This window comes from Tachysurus vachellii, chromosome 2, assembly GCF_030014155.1.
Source record: "Tachysurus vachellii isolate PV-2020 chromosome 2, HZAU_Pvac_v1, whole genome shotgun sequence".
NCBI lineage: Eukaryota > Metazoa > Chordata > Actinopteri > Siluriformes > Bagridae > Tachysurus > Tachysurus vachellii.
This window is the reverse complement of record NC_083461.1, coordinates 8228226-8250570: the sequence shown is the minus strand read 5'-3', so window position 1 is coordinate 8250570 and position 22345 is coordinate 8228226. Positions and strand designations below refer to the sequence as shown.

Sequence of the window (22345 nt, the reverse complement as noted above, 5' to 3'; positions counted from 1 at the left end):
GAGAGAGAGAGAGATAGAAAACACTCACAAGGAAGAATATTGGGATATCTGTTCTTCTCTTTGTTATCATCTTTGTTTGCCTCTTCATATGTGCCTTGTGGGTTTCCGCCTGGTAACGACTACAACGGCACAGAATAGACACAAAGTGCAAATGCTCAAAAAGATCTGTTTTCCAACTCAACTTTTTTATAAATGTGAATGCTACGGTGGGCAAAATGTTTTGCACTTGCCTAAAATATTCAAGAATTAATACACTGTACTTTTTTTTATTTGCAAATACAGAAGAATTAGATACTTTTATGGATTTCTGTCTCTTAACACAAAACATCCTGCAACAATGGTTTCAAAATGATCAGTATTCTTGCAACTAATATGCTGTCTCTGGAGGAAATAACAGCTACCGAGTCTTTTTGTGTGATATCTAGCAAGGTCAAGTGATCATAGTCCAGTCCAGCATGCAGAATATTTAATCTAATTTATCTTCTTGAGTTTGTGCAAGTGACATTTTTCTTCAATTCACACTACAAGTTGCGGATAGGATTCAAATCTGGAGATGGATATTACAAAACACAGATTTTTTTTTTTTTTTTTAAGCATGTCTCTATACATTTGGGGATATGTTTGTCTTTTAGTTGTTTAGAATGATCATTAGCTGTGTCAATCAAAGCATATATAACAGAATATATTTTTGATAGAACAACATTGTTTGAGTAATTGTTCTGACTTATTGTGTCATGTGTATTTAGTTCACTAACTCATTCCTGAGGGTCATTCTACATGCACTTTGTGTAGCATGTACAGCTACTTCCTGTTTGGTGCAGACAGCTTAAGTATCCATTTAGACTGCAGGACATAAACATCCTTTCCATGAGACTTGGTATTCATTTTATAAAGTATGCGGTGGCTGAATCACCAGCCAATGATTCAATTTAGATGACCATGGAATGACTCTTGAATCATCTGCCTTAAATTGCAAACTGGGTAATTCTTCAGTGAATCACCATTGAATGAACCAATGTCAAATGATTCCCGTCCATGAAAATTGCATTTAAACATTTTGGGAAACAAATGTTTCTAAATTTCTACTGAATGTGTTGGTTGTATGTGTCAAGCTACATTTATAATCAGGTGACAATTTTCATAATACAAAGTATTTCTGGTTACTAATTCATTCTCTACTACTCTGCAAACAGCATTAGCGTTTCTATTGACTTTGTTGCTACCAAATAAAGTCGCTGAAGAGGAAAAAAATCAAATGTAAAAACCGACTTTGAAGCTCTCCTAATGTTTTATTTAGACTTCATGATGTTCTGTAATCAGCAGAAAAGAAACAAAGAACTCACGTTGTATTCTTCGCGCAAGAGTTTCCCATCGTCAGCCGATCGGATGCGGTACTCGTCCTCTAAGTTTTCTACGGGAATGGGGAGATACTTTTTCGATGTGGAAGGCGATCTTGGCAACAAAACCACCGTCTGTGCCTCTGTAACAAAATATAGAGAAAAGATTATAAGTCTAGTAGTTAAAAAAAAAGTCGGTCACAGAATTGTCTTCTTATTCATAATTTGTTTATTCAGTAAGTAAGGGTTCAGTAAGGGTTCAGAACATCTAGTCAGGGTTCAAGTACATTCTGAGCCTATCACAGGTGCATTCTGTGACAGGCTCAGAATGTACTTGAACCCTGACAAGATGTGCTAGAGAGGAAAACGCTAGATGGGATATCAGTCAATCACAGGATTTCTCTCACACACACTTGGTGAACATGAAGGAAACCCAAATGGGCATGGGGAGAACTTGGAAATCTGCACACAGTCTGAGCTCAAGATCAAATCCAGCACAATCCAACACTAACCACTTGGCCCTGAGTATATCATTTACATTTACAGCATTTGGCAGACACCAAAATATCTCATTTCTCAGTGGCCCAGGAGTGGCAGCTTGAGCTACCACTTCTCATGATATAAAATATCATATCGTTTAATGCCTTAAATGGCACGTCACAGCATTTTATGTAGGCTACTTAATTATTTATTTATTTTTTTTGAAAAAATATGTAAAATGAATTCAGCATTCATTAATTATTTTATTTATTCATTACATTATTGTACATGTTGTACACATAAAATATTCCATTCTTTTTTCATGGTTACTATTCCATACTAGTCCACCAACCTGATATATAACTTTAATATAAAACAGTGTAGGTCATCTATATTCCAAATATCTTCATTTTCTATAATCAGACTATCCGGTTGTCATCCTAATGAGGATTTATTATATTTTGAGTTTGGTTCCTCTCAAAGTTTCCCATTTTTCTGGCTTGCTCATTAGGGAAAAAAAAATAAATGTAAAATTCATCATTTATATCTTGAATTTATGTCTTTTCATAAATTATTAAGCAATATATAAGATCTGATTATTTCCACACCATCGCAGACTAGGATTTACGAACAATAAGTCGACATGACTCTAAATACAAAGAGCAAATTGAGTAGAAATTAAAAACCTCTAAAATTATTTTACACTCAGGGATGCACTAAAGTCGTTTTAATTAAAGTGAACCTGCAGGAATTCTTAGAATTTCTTGAGCCATAAAACACGGCGTAACTGCATAACACTCATTATTTGTTACACACTTGTTAAGATAGAGAGCACAACACAATCCCGGTCCAAATAAAAACAAGCACATAGACACAAGAATACGACAGAAACCTGCATGAGGTGAAAGAGCCAAAAAGAGCCAGTGAAAAAAAAATATGAAGTGAAAGTGAGAATGTCAATTTTTTGTCACTTTTTGATCCTTTATTTATACCTCTGAAGGAACCCTTAAAGGTTTTATGTAAATCCAGAGGTTCTGTTTATTCTAAAGGTTGAACTCTACAACAGAGCATTTCCTTTATTATACAATAAAACCTTAAAGAAACATTTTTTTATCAAGAATCTTTTTCTACTGATAGTATCTCTGATTTAAGTGACTAAATTCATGCAATTTGTCTTCCAGAAGAATTAAAAATATTGTTTATGCTACAAATATACTGTATAATACTTATTACCCCTTATTGCTGGTTTCATACACTGAGGAAATCTGTAGCCTGTGCTTCACTTAGTTGTAGCACGTTTATTGTTTTCACACTTGTGGTGGTGAGTAGATAACGATGTAACCATGTATTATACAGCAGAAGGAGCAAAAACGTTTGTGTGAAGACAGCGATTTGCAAATTATTTGTAGAGATTTCCTTTATTATTTGGAGAGATTAAATTTAAACGCAAAGTACCGAATCATGAATGAACGAGAGTCATGAGAACTGCGAGTCACGCGGTTAGTACTTGCACATGGGCTTAAGGGAATTCATTTGTCATACTCAATGAAATGGGTCATTTAAATGAAATACTGTACTTCATTCCTTAATCAGGAACAAGGTTAGCATTACACACTTAGATAAGACCAATGCCATATAGCATAGCTGTAATTGTTTTAATTTGATGTTAAGTTAAATGCTACTTATTATACAAAGTGTTTACGAAGATATGAGTACTAAACACAGTGACACGGCACAACTGTTAACACGGATACTAGGAACAGGCTTAGAGCTATGTGTTAATGACCTGCTCGACATGACGGGAATTAGTTGTAGCTTCCACCAAGTGTTCTTTAACTCTTCCTAGTTCAGGATTCAAGACAAAATGATTGAAATGATGCACAATGATAAATGAAATAAAATGAGAAATGCGTACCCAATACAGCTCAGATAAAATAGCATCTACAAGAACAATCTACAGGATACAAATGATCGCCTCATTAAATGTCAGTCTTTACTGAAGAATATAGAAATGTCTCAAATCATCAGAATCGAGCAAATCAGATATCCAACAAAATCCAGCAACTTACTGTAGGTGCTTTGAAAATGTAAAAATCACTTAAGATCACAGCAAATTCTTGTGTCCTTGTTAATGTTTATTCATATAAATTCAGGAGATCAGCTTGGGAAAATTACAGACAAAAAAATTCTGAATATTATTTTTAATGAATACATTTGATAATCATTCCAAAATGATCTCAAATGCTCTTTTGAGATATTACAAACGCCTCTAAAAGTGTTGTTAGGAACTGTAGAGTTATCATTCACAATACAGCCTGAGTATTTCTTAACTAATCTTAGCCAATCATTATCGACAAAACATCCTTGTCGTCATAGTTCTACATAGAACTAGAATCTAAACAAGTTACACATAATGTTTTCCGTTTCAAAAACCAAGTAGTGACTCCTGTTAAAGGTCTAATCAGGTCAGTGCTTCAGAAATTTTAAGAAGTCAATATAAATTTACTGTGAATTACAAATACATGACATCATACTGTAGGTGTGAAGCAGTATAACTTGCTAGTTCAGTAGATTTTATGCTAGCTTTATTAGTTGAGTGATGGAATATTATAGTTAATGTAATCTGCTTCTCACATTATTAATTATTAATAGCATTTATTTTTTTCCATTCGCACTATGTTCATATCTCTACCATCCATCAGTGTCACTTTTTGACCACAGCACTGACATGATTGTGTATTTGTGGGTAGTGGATTGGTTCTCAGCCGAGCAGTAACACCTGCTACAGTCCAGCTATAACACTACAACACACGCTACCATGTCATGGATGTACACTATATTACACTATATTATAGCAGTAATGCATATAACACAATGCCTTGTACTGCGGTGAAGTTGTGTATATCTCTATATCAATTCTTTCCATATCAATATTGTTTATCTCTGGTTGCAGCAGAAAGGTAAATACCTGTGTGTATAAACAGGTATCATTGTTTCACTACAAATTTCAATGCTGCTGTTTAGCCACATTCCCTTTAAGTGACATGGAAAACTAAATCAACATAGACAATATAACAAATAAGTAAATAAACCCACATAGACAATATAACACCAAGCTATCTATTTGTGTATTCATAATTTCTTAATTTCTCAATTTCTCCGAAGAGTAGGTAGCAGAGATGGGGGACTCGAGTCAGACTTAAGTCGCAAATTTGAGACTTGAGACTTGCTTGACAAATATTAAAAAAAGACTCGACTTGACTTTGACTTGACATTCATGACCTGAGACTTACTTGTGGCTTGCACATGTGTGACTTACTCCCACCTCTGGTAGGTAGATGTGATAATTTGACGGTAGCTAGTGAATAAACAAATTTTAAAGGATGGAAATCTGTCAAGAAAATTGTTAAATTGATCGTCATCCTATGATGCTTTATATACAGTGTTTCATAGCTAAAATATACAGTACTAAGCATGAGACAGGTAGGACATAGTACCTTAGCTGCAAAAACGACCTAATAACACTCACTCACTCACTCATTTTCTACCGCTTATCCGAACTACCTCGGGTCACGGGGAGCCTGTGCCTATCTCAGGCATCATCGGGCATCAAGGCATGATACACCCTGGACGGAGTGCCAACCCATCGAAGGGCACACACACTCTCTCATGATCTAATATCAATGAAGATAAAAATAAATCTAATAGGAAAGGCAAAAAAAATAACAACCTAAGTGATACCAATAAACACTTCTCTCATTTTCTTTAAATTTTAAATCTCTCAGATCTCCACTTATTAAAACCAACACATGTAATCAAACACTCACTCCTTACAGCATTTGATGTCATGTCTAATTATAGTTTTACTGCAAACTACCTCACTGTCCTAAACAAATAAGACTCAGAAATATTTAACAAGCCCCAAGAGAAAAGACTGGATTTGAATGAACTGTTGATTTCATTCTTAGTCAGAGCTTCTTGTTCGTCGGTTTGAAGAGAACACCATCGCTTTGCATCCGGTCTCAATGCAAATAAACAGTGAGTTACTGAGAAACCACATGTCACTTAACGTTCTTCCACAGACTTAATACAGAAGTGTATGTGATAAATGCTACTCTAATTCGTCTCTTTTCAACTGAGTGCGGTTGAGACAGAAGTTTAAATGACAGCTCACAGTACCTTGTTCTTCCAGAATGCCATTTGGTATCTTCTTGTCGACTACAGTGATGTCGGCTTTTTGGCGGTTTTTGAACCTGGGCATATAAAAAGAAAAATAATAATAAGAACCCTATATAAAAAGTTAGCTGTCATATGATTCATACATGTACTGTAATTATACTGTATAAAGACATGTAAACTGGCAAAACATGCTATGTAAGCTGTTCACAAAAGAAAAAAAGAGTTGTTGTTTTTCTTACCATTTGAAATTAAGGCTGTTTTTTCTCATCAGAGGTTGGGTTTTGCACCTTAAACTTAAGCCAACACGTTTACAGCCTAGCTAACATATAACTCTAAGCTTAGTCTTGTCTCTGAATGTGAGTGTGTGTGTGTGTGTGTGTGTGTGTGTGTGTGTGTGTTCCTATGAGTTACTTTCAGTTCCTGCCTTCATGAAGTGGGTGGAGTGTCTGGAAATGAGGTAACATTTAGTATGTATGTGGATGTGTTTGTGTGTGTGTGTGTGTGTGTGTGTGTCTGGGAGAGAGAGAGAGAGAGAGAGAGAGAGAGAGAGAGAGAGAGAGAGAGAGAGAGAAAGAGAGATTGCGTGTGTTTGTGCAAGTGTCTTTGTGTGTAGGTGTGTGTGTTTGTGTATGTGTGTGTGTGTATGTGGTACCTGAGGCAGTAGCAGGCTACCAGAGTCACGATGAGCACTAGCAGTGAGAGTACGAGCAGTGTGGGCAGGATATGAGGGCTGGTGAGCCCTCCGTTGTCTAAAGGAAGAAGGAGAGGCAGTCAAAAGCATTACAAACAAAGGAACAGGAAGCTGAGCCCCCACTGAGCTGCACAAGCTGGAATGGAGGTTCTGGGTGAGCTGATTCTGCACTCAGATGCCAGCTAAACTCATTATGCCTGATGTAATAAACTGCTATGTGTGTTGTTTTGACGGCGCTGGTAAATCCCAGTCATTTACCTAACAGCAGGTTGTGACATGAAATCCAGCACACAGTATTTTAAAGCAGTCTGGATATCAACAACCACTCTGATATTATAACTCATTTTAAGTCACAGCAGACTCAGCATGACTGCATCAAGTGAAGATGACACTTAGATTAACGTCACAGCATGATAGAAGTGGTAGTTACGTACATTATTTACATACAAATCAGCAGGTCTTTAAGGTATTTATTTAGTTTATATAAAATCCCATAAATTAGTAAAATGTCAAAGGAAATAAGGAACTGAAAATCTCATTAAAATGTGAGTTAGTACTGAATAAGTGTTATTGAGTCTAAAAAGGGTAAGAGCCGATCACGTTTCAGTATGCAAATACACACCGTATAACATCACCACGATTTTGCTTAAAGGTGCTTAATCAAGGCCACACTTTATTTTCTAATCAGGGCCACACTTTATTATCTAGTTTCTGCAGGAAACTACAAGCTCTCGTGTTATTTTGAGTGAAACATTACAACGTAAACTATTCTGGTAACACAGTTTGTCTTGCAGTTGGAGTTTTTGCAAACGTGTGCTAAGCGACATTAAGGAAATATTGACGATTGTTTTGCTTTTCACAAGAAGGAACTACTTCATATTTCAGGCTTATATGCATTTGTGGGTTAAATTTACTCATTTCTCATTTTCTACTGCTTATCCGAACTACCTCGGGTCACGGGGAGCCTGTGCCTATCTCAGGCGTCATCGGGCATCAAGGCAGGATACACCCTGGACAGAGTGCCAACCCATCTCAGGGCACACACACACACTCTCATTCACTCACGCAATCACACACTACGGACAATTTTCCAGAGATGCCAATCAACCTACCATGCATGTTTTTTGACCGGGGGAGGAAACTGGAGTACCCGGAGGAAACCCCCGAGGTACGGGGAGAACATGCAAACTCCACACACACAAGGCAGAGCGGGGAATCAAACCCACAACCCTGGAGGTGTGAGGCGAACGTGCTAACCACTAAGCCACCGTGCCCCCCGGAGTTAAATTTAATCTACAATAATTAAATTTGGAATGAAATTAACCTTTTTTAACGCATCATTTCCCATTCTGTATTTGTTTTTATTTATTTATTTTGCCATTTATTTTTTATCAGTCAATTTTCCTCATGTTTGGTTATCCAGGCTAATGTTCTTTGGGCCTTCGTCACACTTGTATTTCAACATGATACTCGGAAAAATCACAGGACTTTTGTCTTTAAAGCATGTTATGAGATTTTATGTGATTTTAAAATGTGTGATATAATGGGGACTTAATGGGGATCAACCCAGAAATGTTCACAGCTTTTGAGGTTGTACTTTAAATCTGAGGAATATGAAATGTCTATGTTGGTGTGTACAGATGTATCATTAAAAACACGTGGCATTTCATAGCAGCCATTCAGAAACACACCTTAAACAACTCAGGGTATTTGTGAAACAAGGTGAATTTGGTGAACATTTTGCTTTTACATTTTGCTTTAAACAAAAGTTTGACCTACACTGACTGTCAATGTGGTTCATTCATTAAAATCAAGCATAGAAGCATAAGATAAATAAGTTAATCATTTCTTTTTTTCCCTTTTTTTAACTTACCATTTGTGGTGTTTGTAGTGAGTGGAATGGAGGTTGACACTGTTACCAAAAGCAGAACTGGGACCATTATGGCTAGGGGAGAAAGAGAGAGAAAGAGAGAGAAAGAGAGAGAGAAAGAGAGAGAGAGCGATAGAGAGATAGAGAGAGAGAGAGAGAGAGCATTAGGATAGGGTGCTGAATACATATGAAACGGTAATGCTTTCATTTATATATATATACATATATCTTGTAATCATATATATATATATATATATATATATATATATATATATATATATATATATATATATATATATATATATATATATATATCTTGTAATCATATATATGTGAAGAGCTGGAGGACGGAGTGGAGGAGAATATAATCTGATATATATGATATATAATCATATATATATCTTGTAACCATGTATATATATATATATATATATATATATATATATATATATATACACATGGACAAAATTCTTGGTACCCTTTGGTCAATGAAAGAAAAACTCACAATGGTCACAGAATAAACTTAATAAATATTCTAATAATAATTCTATGAATGTTAACCAATGAAAGTCAGACATTGCTTTTCAATCATGCTTCAACGGAATTATTTAAAAAAATAAACTCATGGAACAGGCCTAGACAAAAATGATGGTACCCCTAGAAAAGACTGAAAATAATGTGACCAAAGGGACATGTTAATTCAAGGTGTGTCCACTAATTAGCATCACAGGTATCTACAATCTTGTAATCAGTCAGTGGGCCTATATATAGGGCTCCAGGTAGTCACTGTGTTGTCTGGTGACATGGTGTGTACCACACAACATGGACCAGAGGAAGTGAAGGAAAGAGTTGTCTCAGGAGATTAGAAAGAAAATTATAGACAGGCATGATAAAGGTAAAGGCTATAAGACCATCTCCAAGTAGCTAGATGTTCCTGTGACTACAGTTGCACATATTATTCAGAAATTTAAGATCCATGGGAATGTAGCCGACCTCCCTGGACGTGGTCGCAGGAGGAAAATTGATGACAAATCAAAGAGACGGATAATCCGAATGGTAACAAAAGAGCCCAGAAAAACTTCTAAAGAGATCCAAGGTGAACTTCATGCTCAAGGAACATCAGTGTCAGATGGCACCATCTGTCCTTGTTTGAGCCAAAGTGGACTACATGGGAGACGACCAAGGAGGACACCACTGTTGAAAACAAATCATAAAAAAGCTAGACTAGTATATGCCAAACTACATGTTGACAAGCCACAAAGCTTCTGGGATAATGTCCTATGGACAGATGAGACAAAAATGGAACTTTTTGCCATGGTACATCAGCTCTATGTTCACAGACAGAAAAATGAAGCATATCAAGAAAAGAACACTGTCCCTACTGTGAAACATGGAGGAGGCTCTGTTATGTTCTGTGGCTGCTTTGCTGCATCTGGCACAGGGTGTCTTGAATCTGTGCAGGGTACAATGAAATCTGAAGACTATCAAGGGATTCTAGAGAGAAATGTGCTGGCCAGTGTCAGAAAGCTTGGTCTCAGTCGCAGGTCATGGGTCTTGCAACAGGACAATGACCCAAAACACACAGCTAAAAATACCCAAGAATGACTAAGAGGAAAACATTGGACTATTCTAAAGTGGCCTTCTATGAGCCCTGACCGCAATCCTATTGAGCATCTTTGGAAGGAACTTCTGAAACATGCCGTCTGGAAAAGACACCCTTCAAACTTTTGTGCAACAAAATATTAAGTTAGGGGTACCACCACTTTTGTCCAGGCTTGTTCCATGAGTTTATTTATTTTATTTTTTTAAATAATTCCGTCGAAGTGTGGTTGAAAGGCAATGTCTGACTTTGATTGGTTAACATTAATAGAATTTCTATTTATTACTTTTGTCAGATTAAAGTTTTTTCTGTGACCATTGTGAGGTTTTTCTTTCATTGACTGAAGGGTACCAACAATTTTGTTTGTATGTACACAGACAGATTAAAAAATACATTATAAAAATGTCAACTAAAGAAAGAAACAAGTTAATTCTCAGGACTCTAAAGAAAGATACTAAGACAAAGAGTTCAAAAAGCCAAATCGCAAAGGTGTTGCACAAAATGAACAAATAATAATTAGCTCTGATAGATGTGTGTAATAGTGTGAACACACCACTAGATGGCGAGCATGTCATTCAATTACAAAACTAGTCATTAGAAAACGCTGCATGTGCAAAGCAAGGATTAAAAATAAAACAACATAATATTAAAATTCATTATTCTAATTGATAAATATAATCAATTGTTTTCTGTTGGTTTTGGCTAGCATTGAATTGTGTGGTAAGCCATGTTTGTTCAAGCTTTTATGTAATAGTTTCACTGTAACGGAGTCAGCCTGTTACAAGGTGATGAGATACTTACTGTATCTGTCAGAGGGCATCAAAAACACACCTCTGAGAAATTGACATGTGCTTGTCTATCCATTGAATAACCACCACCTTGTTACTGTGCCGCACCAGACTTAATAACTTCTGTGACGTTTCCAGATGATCTAACTTGTCTGCAAGCGCTTCTGTCTGGGTCATGAGTTGTTGTACTGTCTGATTAAAATGAGGAGCGAAGCTGCTTATTGTCCGTCTTTCACTCCCTTTGCTGTTGTATGTCTTATCCGTTCGACTTCCAGCAGGCAGGTAACAGAAAAGGAAAAGGAAAGTGAAGGCCCTTGGATGCGATGTCAGTGAATCACAGGGCACAATACTGTACATACCCAAATTCAAGCACTCATTCACACCTTAAGTCCTATCCAGTCACAATACAGCATATTTTTAGGAGGTGTGAGGCATGAAAACTACATAAGTTCTTTCTTCTTGACAAATGACAGAAAACCACTATATACATTCATAAAGCTTTATATTAACAGCCATGTACTGTCTTAATAGCATAGATTTCTAAAGGCATAAGGAGTGTTATATTATATTATATTTCTGTAGTGTTGTGTCAGTCGTTATTAAAGGCTTATGTAGCTGTCATGGAGCCCTCTGAACAGTGGCATAATTAGGCCCACAGTGCCAACAGATGCTATCGTAGCAAGTGAAAATACCTTGAAAATAATCATAATTAGCTGGTATTTCCTATTATTAGCTTGAAATAAACCAAATGTAAAATCATGAAAGCTATCTCTAGATATTTTTATTCATTTCAAGCTTTAAACTCTTATTTATTAGGCAGCCCGTTTTCTTCTTTCTGGAAAGAAATGCTATAATCAATATATAATCTCTATTCGTGACTTGCAGAGACCCCATTCTTCTTTGCACACTTGTTAATAATCGCTATGCCATTGAGACGCTTTACACTTGTTTTATTTAGCACGTAATCAAAACAGTAAGTCATTATTCCAGAAATTGAACAGAACTGTAGACACAAGTCTGCTTGCTTGTATTTGGTTAAAATAAAGATCCCATTGAAAGTCAGATATATCCTCCATTTATACATCATGCACAGAGCAAAAGAAACAGCCCTATTCACAGCCAGCGTCGCAGTAACAAGCCTAATGCCTGGATAATGAGCAGTGATTAGTAATGAGCAGAAACAGACTGTTTCACCTCTGTGGAATGCCGGTACTGTCAGTAAATCCGTCCTCTCACTTCTCCACCGAGCCTCTGGTAATGAGCTATAAGCTTTACACCATTAACACACAGCGTACACCCCTCCTTTATGTGTGAGGGTCAATACTGCATTTCATGGCTATTAATAAACCTACTGTCTCACCCCCGTTATTGACTGATGGGGGATTGCTAATAAGAACTATAGAAACAGGAAATTCCACATTTACAGCAATACCACATTTCATCACACACACACACACACACACACACACACACACACACACACACACACACACACACACACACAAGATTTCATTTGAATTTGATTCAGGTCACAGAGAGACAAAACAATTAGTCACAGAAAGTGCAAATTTGATTGTTATATTTTCAAAATAGAATATTTCAAGTAGAACAATAAATCAAAAATCAATATTTTCAGTATTTGCCCCTATTACCTTATTCCTGCTATCCCACAGATTTTGCCCTGACAAGCTGCCACTGCAGTTGCTGAACCCATAAACAAGACCTTTAAACCCTGCTGTTGCACAGGTGCCATTTCCTTCAAAGCTAAGACACACAAAGAAGTACTTTATTTTAATTTCATTTAAATGTATAGCACTTTTAACAACGGATATTGTCGCAAAGAGCTTTAAAGAAATATATAAATTTGAGATATTCTGTATAAATATTTGTGTATATACAGTATTTACACAAAACAGATCTCAACGCTATCTATCATCTTTCTTTCAGAAATATTTCCTGTTTAATTACTTCACAGAGATCCCGAAGTTTCACTTTAGTCCCTTTGGTCCTGCATTCTGAAGGCATGAAGTGCATGTGTGGCTTTTTGCCAACAAACCGCAGGGGATCGTGGACGTAACTAGGCCATGTCTGTAATTGACTATTACCCAAAGTAGAGTTTATACAATGGAGCTCCAGACTCTTCTGTAGAAATGATTTATTATAAAACTCTGTTGCCATTTTTGTTTTGCACCTTCAGTATATTGCATGTTCTGATGTTTAAGCAATGCTGTTTGCACACTATTAAGAAATGAATGAGGCTCTTTGCATTAGCCATGTTCCTTTCTCTGTTGTTGCCTTTGGCCTGAGTGTGTGGGTCAGTTCAGAAAGACATTGTTGTAAATAGGTCATGGGATAAGCTTGTGCGTGGGTGTCTCTTTATGTGAAAGACGCTCACACGTCACCTTGGGTAAGGCTTTGGGGAATGCACTTTTAGCCATTTTGTCCCTGACTGCACTTATAGTGTATAAAGTGTGCAAAGTGCGTGAGAAAAAATGTACTGTATATCCGTTCACTGCCTGTCCAAAGTAGGTAATTACATAACATTGATGGACAAATCTTATTTTCCTTCCTTTCAGTCATTCCCATTCCCTCTAATAAAATTCTGCATGCCTCATGAGTAACCTTTTAAGAGTGAGGGTTAATCATATAAATTCATCTCAATTTTATAAAGCCTACTGTACAGAACTTAACAGCAATAAGTCCTTGGCTGTTTATTATATGACAGCCGGTGCTGTCTCAGTCTAGTGGCTTTGTTTTCACATTTTGTATGTACATTTGGGTCATTTGCAGCAGTAAAAATAAAAAAAAAAAACAGCTGAAAGCTAAAGAGATAACTCATGCCAGGTTCACAGACTCTAAGCCAATTGTGTTGCTTATTGTATGTATTGTATGGAATAAAAAATTTAAATGTTATACTGTATCATTAATTGTAAAATTAAATAAATAGTATGATTAGAGACAAAGCTTGATAATCTGACTAGAGATTAAACTATAAAAAACAATGGTAATGATTTTCACTATCAGTGATGGGGAAATGGTGGCACAAGTGGTAAAGGCTCTGGGTTGTTGATCAGAGAATCGAAGTTCAATGCCAGCACTGCCAAGCTGCCCCTGTTGGGCCCTTAAACAAGGCCCTTAACCCTCACTGTCCAGGGGCGCCGTATCACGGCTGACCCTGCTCTCTGACACCAACTTACAAAATTGTGATATGTGAAGAAAATTTTTTACTGTGCTGTAATGAATATGTGACAAAATAAATGCATCTTCTTCACTATATGGACAAAACATTGTGAACCATAACACACACCAGATGTAGTGCTTCTTAGTTCTTATAATACAGTCTACTTTTCTGAGAAGACTTTCCTCTAAATGTTCAAGCATTGCTGTGGGGATTTGCTCATTCAGTCACATGAGGTCAGACAATGATGTTGGGTGATAAGATCTGGGGTTCAGTAGATGTTTCAGTTCATTTCAGAGATGTTCAGTAGGTTTGAGGTTAGGGTTCTGTGCCTTGTCTTTATGGAGCTTGCTTTGTGCACGCTTTGAGTCATTGTCATGCTGGGAATTGTTTGGGCCTGTTAGTTCCAATGAAGGGAAAACTACATGTGGGAAACAAGTGTGATGATTCAGTGGTCCACAAACATTTAGTCATATAGTGTTTTTACTTAATATAGTAAATTCCTTTCTCTAACAAATCAATTATTATCGTTGTGTGTCATGAGCAGTGTAAGTAATAGTCTGAGCTGCAGGAAAACAAAATAAACCTATATAGTGGCTTCAAAAATCATAACCATATGTGCTATAATGTCAGAAATAATATATTAAGATCAGTTGCCTTTGTAATTTTTTGCCTGATTTTCTCTGACTAATGTGTGATTGTCAAGTGTTTTTGCATCAGAAGGATCAGCACACAGATGCATTTTGACATCATGTCACAAATCCCCTCCTTTGTGTCAACAGTTCCCATGGTGACAGGCACCATGTGCTCATGTTTGTTTTGGTTTCTTTTCACATCCCCTCATCTATGCCGACCTCCTTGGAAAGAGTGTGGCCTCTTTCCTCTCCTAATATTTCTGGCACATCTCTGAGGTTGCAGCAAGTGCTAAGAACTGGGTAAAGATTTCACTAAAAAATGAATGGCCAGTGGATGTACATATAGTGTGTATTAAGTGAGAGTGTATTAGGAAGGATTAGTATCCTGTCTCAGTTGTGTGCTACATCAGAAAAATATATAAATGTAAATGTGTTTTTTACGTGCGAGAAGAGTGATGGAAAGCATGTGAGAAGTGTGATAGTGATAATGAAGTAATAATGAAAAGTGATAACAAGTCTTCTCTAGAAATGCAGAAGTAAGCATTATGTACAATACACGGCTCATTAAACCCTTCAAATCACAGCGTGCACGATTAAGGACGTGTCTCATTTTAAAGAAAATGAATTTTATTTTAACCTTTTTTTTCTTTAATTTTCCTATATTATTTTATTTTTATTAATTATAAGAATAATGTATATACAGGTATGTGAAAAAATTAGGACACCCTATGAAGCCTGTGATTTTTTTTGTTTAAATAGTTAAACATATGGGTATTTAATCTTCATTTTAATAATATTGGAAGATTCGTGTAATATAACTAAACAAATAAAATTAAAGAAAGGGCTTTTTTTAATAATCTAATAAATTCTTGTGAGGAAAAAGTAAGGATACCACCACATTTATTTGTACATAAAATGACTAAAAATATTATATCGGGTGCAAATTACAGTATTAGAACATTGTTACAGATCATTTTAAAGGTGGCCTGAATTATTTAAACCTCAGATATTTACTTTGGTTTGCTCTTAATTGTTGAAGTGAGATGTATCACCATGGTGAGATCCAAAGAGCTCTCTGAGGACTTCAGAAATTAGATTGTTGATGTTTATGAGTCCGTTAAGGGATATAAAAAGATCTCAAGAGAATGTGTAGTCAGCCATTACACTGTCTGAAAATCATTTACAAGTGGAGAACATTTAAAACAAGTGCCAACATGGCAAATTCACCCCAACAGCAGAGCGCAAGACAGAGGGCAAAACTGGTGTAAACCAAATACAGCATTTCAGCAAAAGAACCTCATACCAACTGGTTTACTGCAGCAGGACCTGGCCAGCTCACCATCATAGAATCCACTATGAATTCTACATTGTATAAGAAGCTGCTTGAGAAACCTGTGAGAACATCTGTCAAAAAACTGAAGCTGAAGTGGAACTGGACCTTGAAACATGACAATGACCAAAAACACATCAGTAAATCCACATCAGGACTGGCTGAAAAGTACAAAATAGAGAATTATGGAATAGACAAGTCAAAGCCCAGGTGTAAATCCTATTGAGATCCTGTGTGTTGATTCATATTGCTCTAAAAACACTTCACAACATGCAGTGCTTTACTCACTATGTGCTTCATGTCTATAATTAGGGATTTGGTTACAGAAATCTCACACTGACTCCAATTAAAAGATGAAAAATAAGAGGCACGCATGCGTGTGTATGTGTGTGTGTGTGTGTGTGTGTGTGTGTACTGTATGTGTGTGTGTGTCTCACAGCAAGAGATGACAGCATACAAAAAATTCTCTCCTTGCTTTTTTCTTTGCTTCAGCAAGTCGAATAATCCTCAGCAGGGCCCAATCGGCTGTGGAAGATTTACTAAGGGGGTTTTCCAAACATCCCCAGCGCTCTGGTTGCCCTGGTTACGCCAGGCTGCAGGGGAAGCTGGGAAATGGGAGGAGGCAGATTCTGGTCTGCCGGGTGTAAACCTCTGGCCTGGAGAGATGTCTCACAGTAATAACTACACTCCTCAGTGACAGAGGCGGCGAGGCATTCATTAAAGAGGCCCCACATCAGGCCAACATAACAGACCTTTTTATCTTTCTCTCACATTCCTTGTCTGTGTTTCGCTCTCTTTATGTATTTTCCGGTGACACTTTAAAACATTTAAGGACTTTTTTCTTTTTTTTTTCTCTTTCTCATGCTGAAGTCTTCTATCTAAAAAACATTAATAATAATAATAATAATAATAATAATAATAATAATAATAATAATAATAATAATAATAATAATAATAATAATATATTCAGATGAAATAAATAGGGGGGCTTAGTGGTTAGCACGTTCGCCTCACACCTCCAGGGTCGGGGTTCGATTCCCGCCTCCACCTTGTGTGTGTGGAGTTTGCATGTTCTCCCGTGCCTCGGGGGTTTCCTCCGGGTACTCCGGTTTCCTCCCCCGGTCCAAAGACATGCATGGTAGGTTGATTGGTATCTCTGGAAAATTGTCCGTAGTGTGTGATTGCGTGAGTGAATGAGTGTGTGTGTGCCCTGCGATGGGTTGGCACTCCGTCCAGGGTGTATCCTGCCTTGATGCCCGATGACGCCCCCGTGACCCGAGGTAGTTCGGATAAGCGGTAGAAGATGAATGAATGAATGAATGAAATAAATATAAAGAATCTTTATATTATTCTACATTCTTTTTCTGGTCTAATGCTCTTGGGGTATAAGGCAAAAAATATCATTTCAAAATACATCCTCAGTAGACCATTTCACAATATATAGCATTGGGAGAAGCGGAAATCATTAAGGCAAGGCAAGAAATGAAAATAAATAATTTCCACCTCATTTCTTTGATATAAACTTCTTGAAGGCTTTTATAGGCTGAAGGTTTTGGGTATTTAAAAGAATTCCTCCACAGTGACTTTTTATCATCTAGCCAGCTATTTTCTGCTGATTCTGAGTTGGTCAGCCTTATTTAATTTCAGAAGGTATTGAATTAAGGACAGTATTAAAGTATTCTTCTGCCTCCTGGTGGTCCAGCGGCAGGATCCTGCTCTCTCAATGCTGTGGCCTGGGTACGATTCCCAGGCAGAGAGTTAACCCAGACATTGATCTACTGTGGTGACCCCATACAGGGGGCAGCCGAAAGAAAAATCAAAGTATTCTTCAAATAATTTCTACTGGAATAATTTATTGCCCAGCCCTTGTACATGTGTACCTGTGTAACAAGACTGATGAAACTGATGTCTCATCAGTACAAAACATAACAAAAAAAAAAAAAAGAAATTTGGAGCTAGTTTTATAAGGATATCTTTAAAATTAGGGATCACATCAAATTTTATGTATTAGAGAGTCATACTGCATCATCATGTGGTAAATATGAGAGAATGGGGGCATTTGTTGTATATTAGAAAAATTATGCAGCAGATTTTCATATGAAATTTGATCCATATGTCTAATTCTTTTTTATTATTGACCCTTTAAAGAGTCGGACTGTTTACTCCACCATGTGGAATACACACACGTGCTCACACACACAAACACACAAGGGCGCACACACACATGCACACGCGCGCACACACACACATGTACACACTAACGCACACTCACATGTACACCTACATACACCCACACATGCACACACATACTCACATACTCACACACACATGCACACATACACACACACACGCTGACACATGCACATTAACACAGACACACACACACAACTATGCACAATCATTAATAATCGCTGTTCTCTGTTACTATTATGGGCCTCAGTATTCATTTTCAGTATGCAGTTATTTCTTCTGCTGTCGTCTTTAGCATTCTAAAGTTAGCATATCACCTCCTTCTACAGCACACTCCAGCTCTCTACGGTAATCAATCAGGATCTCTCGGCTGTGAGTGCTCACACTCGAGTGTTATAAGTGACCTTGGGGCCTGCAGATATGCCGTTTCTCATCTCTTCATGGAGCTCATGCACATAGGTTGGAACTAGCGACACTAATGTACAGCACACATCACATGTTGCGTCACATCACAGAGGAAGAAACGAAAAAACGCAGTGCGAAAATACTTTATGGCTTTGAAGCCTGCTCTTGTAAGAAGATTCAGAAGGATGTGATATTACTCTGAAAAGTGTGGAATAGCTTCAAGCAAAAAAAACCTACACTCCTACTATATCTGCTAACATTCTGCAACATAGGAAATCATATTCTGGCATTAAGAGTTGTTTGCGATTTTCAACTCAAAAGTTTTTTTTTTTTGCTTTTTGCATCATTGCATATTCATTTTTTTCTCTTAAAGTCCAAATACTCCCAAGGAGATTAATTGCATTCATTCAGGCTGTTATTAATTACTGTCTTACTGTATAATAGTGCACAAAGCTACAGAGTCAGCATGTTCAAAAAGATAATAAATATGTCTTCAAACTGTATTTATGTTAAATGACCAGCAAAGTCATTCTGCAGAAACATCCTTTGCTATCACATGATTCTGAATGTGCTGAAAGGGATAAAAAGTTTGTTCATCAAAGAACAAAGCTAGATGGCTAATTAGTTAGCTAGCTAAAGCATAACTGCTCAAATTTGTTCAAGGTTCAAGGCTGAAACTAGCGAATTAACTAGCAGATTTCAACTAGCTAGATAAAACACAGTATACAAAAATGCAAAGATGCACATATGGCTGTACCTCTATATAAATAAACTCTATACACACTATGAAACATCGCTCCAAAACTCAATCTTGAACAATCCTTTTACAATTATCACAAGAAAAAAAAACGCAATCCATACTAAGCCAATATATTTAAATATTAACCGCAATAGACGATTAGTAATCTACTCCTAAACTATCAATTAAAATGAAAATGTCACGTACTGTAGGTGGTGATGAAAATGATTTAAAAAAAAAAGAAAAAAGAAAACGAAGTGCTAGAGTAAACTTATAAACAGTGAACATCGAGATGTTATCATTTATTACAGTTATTTACATTTAGTATTTATTAAACTGTGATGATACACAAAGATCTACAAGAGATTTAAAAAAAAAAACTTCTCTGCATACTGATCGTTACAGCACTGACATCACAAGATCTAAATCTGGTTATTATTAAACTTAGATTATGTGGAGTCCAGCATACAATGTCAGTTCTTACTCTAGAAACATTAAAGTTTTAGAATAATATATGCGATAGTCAATTAGTCAGTTAATCAGTCAGTCAGTTAGTCAATTAATCTGTTAGTTAGTGAGTCAGTTGGTCAGTCAGTATTTTGGTGATTTAGTCAGGTAGTCAGTCAGTCAGTCAGTCAGTCAGTTAATCAATCAGTCTGTTAGTCAGTTAGTGAGTCAGTTGGTCAGTCAGACAATTAGTTAGTCAGTCAGTAATTTGGTCAGTTAGTCAGTCAGTTAGCCAGTCATTCAGTCGTCGGTCAGTCAGTTAGTAAGTCGTCAATCAGTAAGTCAATTAGCCATTCAGTTAGTTAGTCAATCAGTCAGTTAATAAATCTGGCAGTTAGTCAGTCAGTCAGTTAGTCAATCAATAAGTCAGTCAATCAGTTAGCCAGTCAGTTATGTAGTCAGTCAGTCAGTCAGTCAGTTAGTCAATCAGTCAGTCAGTCAGTTAGTCAATCAATCAGTTAGTTAGTCAGTTAATCAGACAGTTGGTCAGTCAGTCAGTCAGTTAGTCAGTCAGTCAGTCAGTCTGACAGTTAGTCATTCAGTCAGCTAATCAGTCAGTTATAGATTCAGTCAGTCTGTCAGTCAGTCAGTTAGTCAGTCAGTCAGCTAATCAGTCAGTTATAGATTCAGTCAGTCTGTCAGTCAGTCAGTTAGTCAGTCAGTCAGCTAATCAGTCAGTTATAGATTCAGTCAGTCTGTCAGTCAGTCAGTTAGTCAGTCAGTCAGCTAATCAGTCAGTTATAGATTCAGTCAGTCTGTCAGTTAGTCAGTCAGTCAGTTATAGATTCAGTCAGTCTGTCAGTCAGTTAGTCAGTCAGTCAGTTAGTCATATATTCAGTCAGTCAGTTAAATTTATTGTTCACAAAGTGCACAACTGTCTTTGGCTTCAGTGCACAGAAAAAACAAGGAAAACAACAAAACAAAAATACACCACAAAAAAGAATATCAAAAATGTGTTTTAACATAAACACATTTAATATAAAAAAAAAATCTTTATTTAAATGAACATTTCATCTGTGCTAGAGCCAAAACTACAACCTGAGCCATGTTGTTATAGAAAATCAAGAGGATTAAGGATTTAAGAATTCAGAGACTGATTTGAGAATTCACTAGGATGGAATTCACACAATAATTCTTTCTGAAATTACCATCCAATATGCCTTTAATGGATCCTATTACACACAGATTAATAACAAAATGTGTTACCTGGAAACTTACATCAGTAACAATTTGTAAATTTAATCCTGGATTCAAATCCAAATTTGTTATTGATTTTAATTAGTGTTTTCTGTATAACTATGTTTTCATATATCAGTAAGTCACTTGTACTGCTGCAGGACTCAGGTGTCTCCATTCTGTCCCTAACATATAATTACAAAACCAAACACAACGGTACAGGCCATCATTACAGTGATGCCGCTCTCAGAAAAACACAACGTTCTGTATTCACCACATCAAAATGACACAAGCAGAAAATTACGGCATGAAAAATAATCACAACAGCGATTACGACATGCAGGCTGCATTAAACATCAGCTAGGTGAATGCGCTTTAGTCAGCGAGAGAACTGTTTGTATCGCTGAACCAACCAAGCTTGTTATTATTGAGTAAATATTTACTGAAATGTGTGGCTAGAATTTGCTGATGCCAAGCAAGCAGCAACCTCAAACACATTGTGTATTGATGTGTAGAGGAAAAAGACCATCTTTAGAGTTAAACCATGAGGGAAAATCCATAAAGGGAAAAAACATAGATGCAATCAGATGTCATATAAATGAGAAAATCTCACATTTGTGCATAAAAAAAAGCATCAGCTCAGCAAACTTGCCAGCATAGAGACAGCTGAATTTATAATCCAGATACATGTTAATCCATTAACTACCATCATCATTATGTGTCCTGCTATTGCAGTTTAGGGTGATGTATTAAAAATAAACAAATTCATAATTTATTTTTGCATTCTTTTGTAATTAGTACATCAGAAATTTACAAAATGCATCATTGCAACCTTTTACATAAATCACTGTGAAATTTAATGAATCAGCCTGAAACGTATTTTTTTTTTTGTTTTTTTTTAATGAAAGAACTTTTATTTTTTCAGAATTTTTTTTTTTTTTTTTTTTTTATGGGGCTGGGGGGGACCCGAACATGCTAACCACTAAGCCACCGTGTCCCCCCACCTCTTGGGACAGGAAACTTCATCATAATGTATATCATATCAATCATAATGTATATATCTTTTATTATTATTAACTAATTAATTATTAACCCACTATCACACACACTGCAACTAATACTTTATCCTAGAAGGTTGGCTTCATGCTAACCATTTTGTCCAATGTGAATTCCTTTATGTTTGACTAATACAGTCTCCAAATCCTTGAGGAACAACAAGTTATTGAAATAATAACTTCAA

At 36.5% G+C, this 22345-nt stretch overlaps 1 protein-coding gene across 3 annotated transcripts in view; it reads right to left on the bottom strand.

Annotated features, from left to right (window-relative positions):
- Positions 1 to 22345, bottom strand: part of ptprea (protein tyrosine phosphatase receptor type Ea) — an 86495-nt gene that overhangs the window by 17264 nt on the left and 46886 nt on the right. For 2 of the 3 annotated variants that reach the window (XM_060895425.1, XM_060895434.1), the window contains exons 3-7: positions 8561 to 8632; positions 6649 to 6745; positions 5997 to 6070; positions 1344 to 1480; positions 29 to 119 (exon numbers count right to left, since the gene is read on the bottom strand). In XM_060895425.1, coding sequence (XP_060751408.1) covers positions 29 to 119; positions 1344 to 1480; positions 5997 to 6070; positions 6649 to 6745; positions 8561 to 8627 — 466 coding nt within the window. In that variant the 5' untranslated portion in view covers positions 8628 to 8632. Of the gene's footprint in view, positions 1 to 28; positions 120 to 1343; positions 1481 to 5996; positions 6071 to 6235; positions 6385 to 6648; positions 6746 to 8560; positions 8633 to 22345 lie in introns of those variants that run through there. The other variant, XM_060895442.1, reaches the window with a different exon arrangement.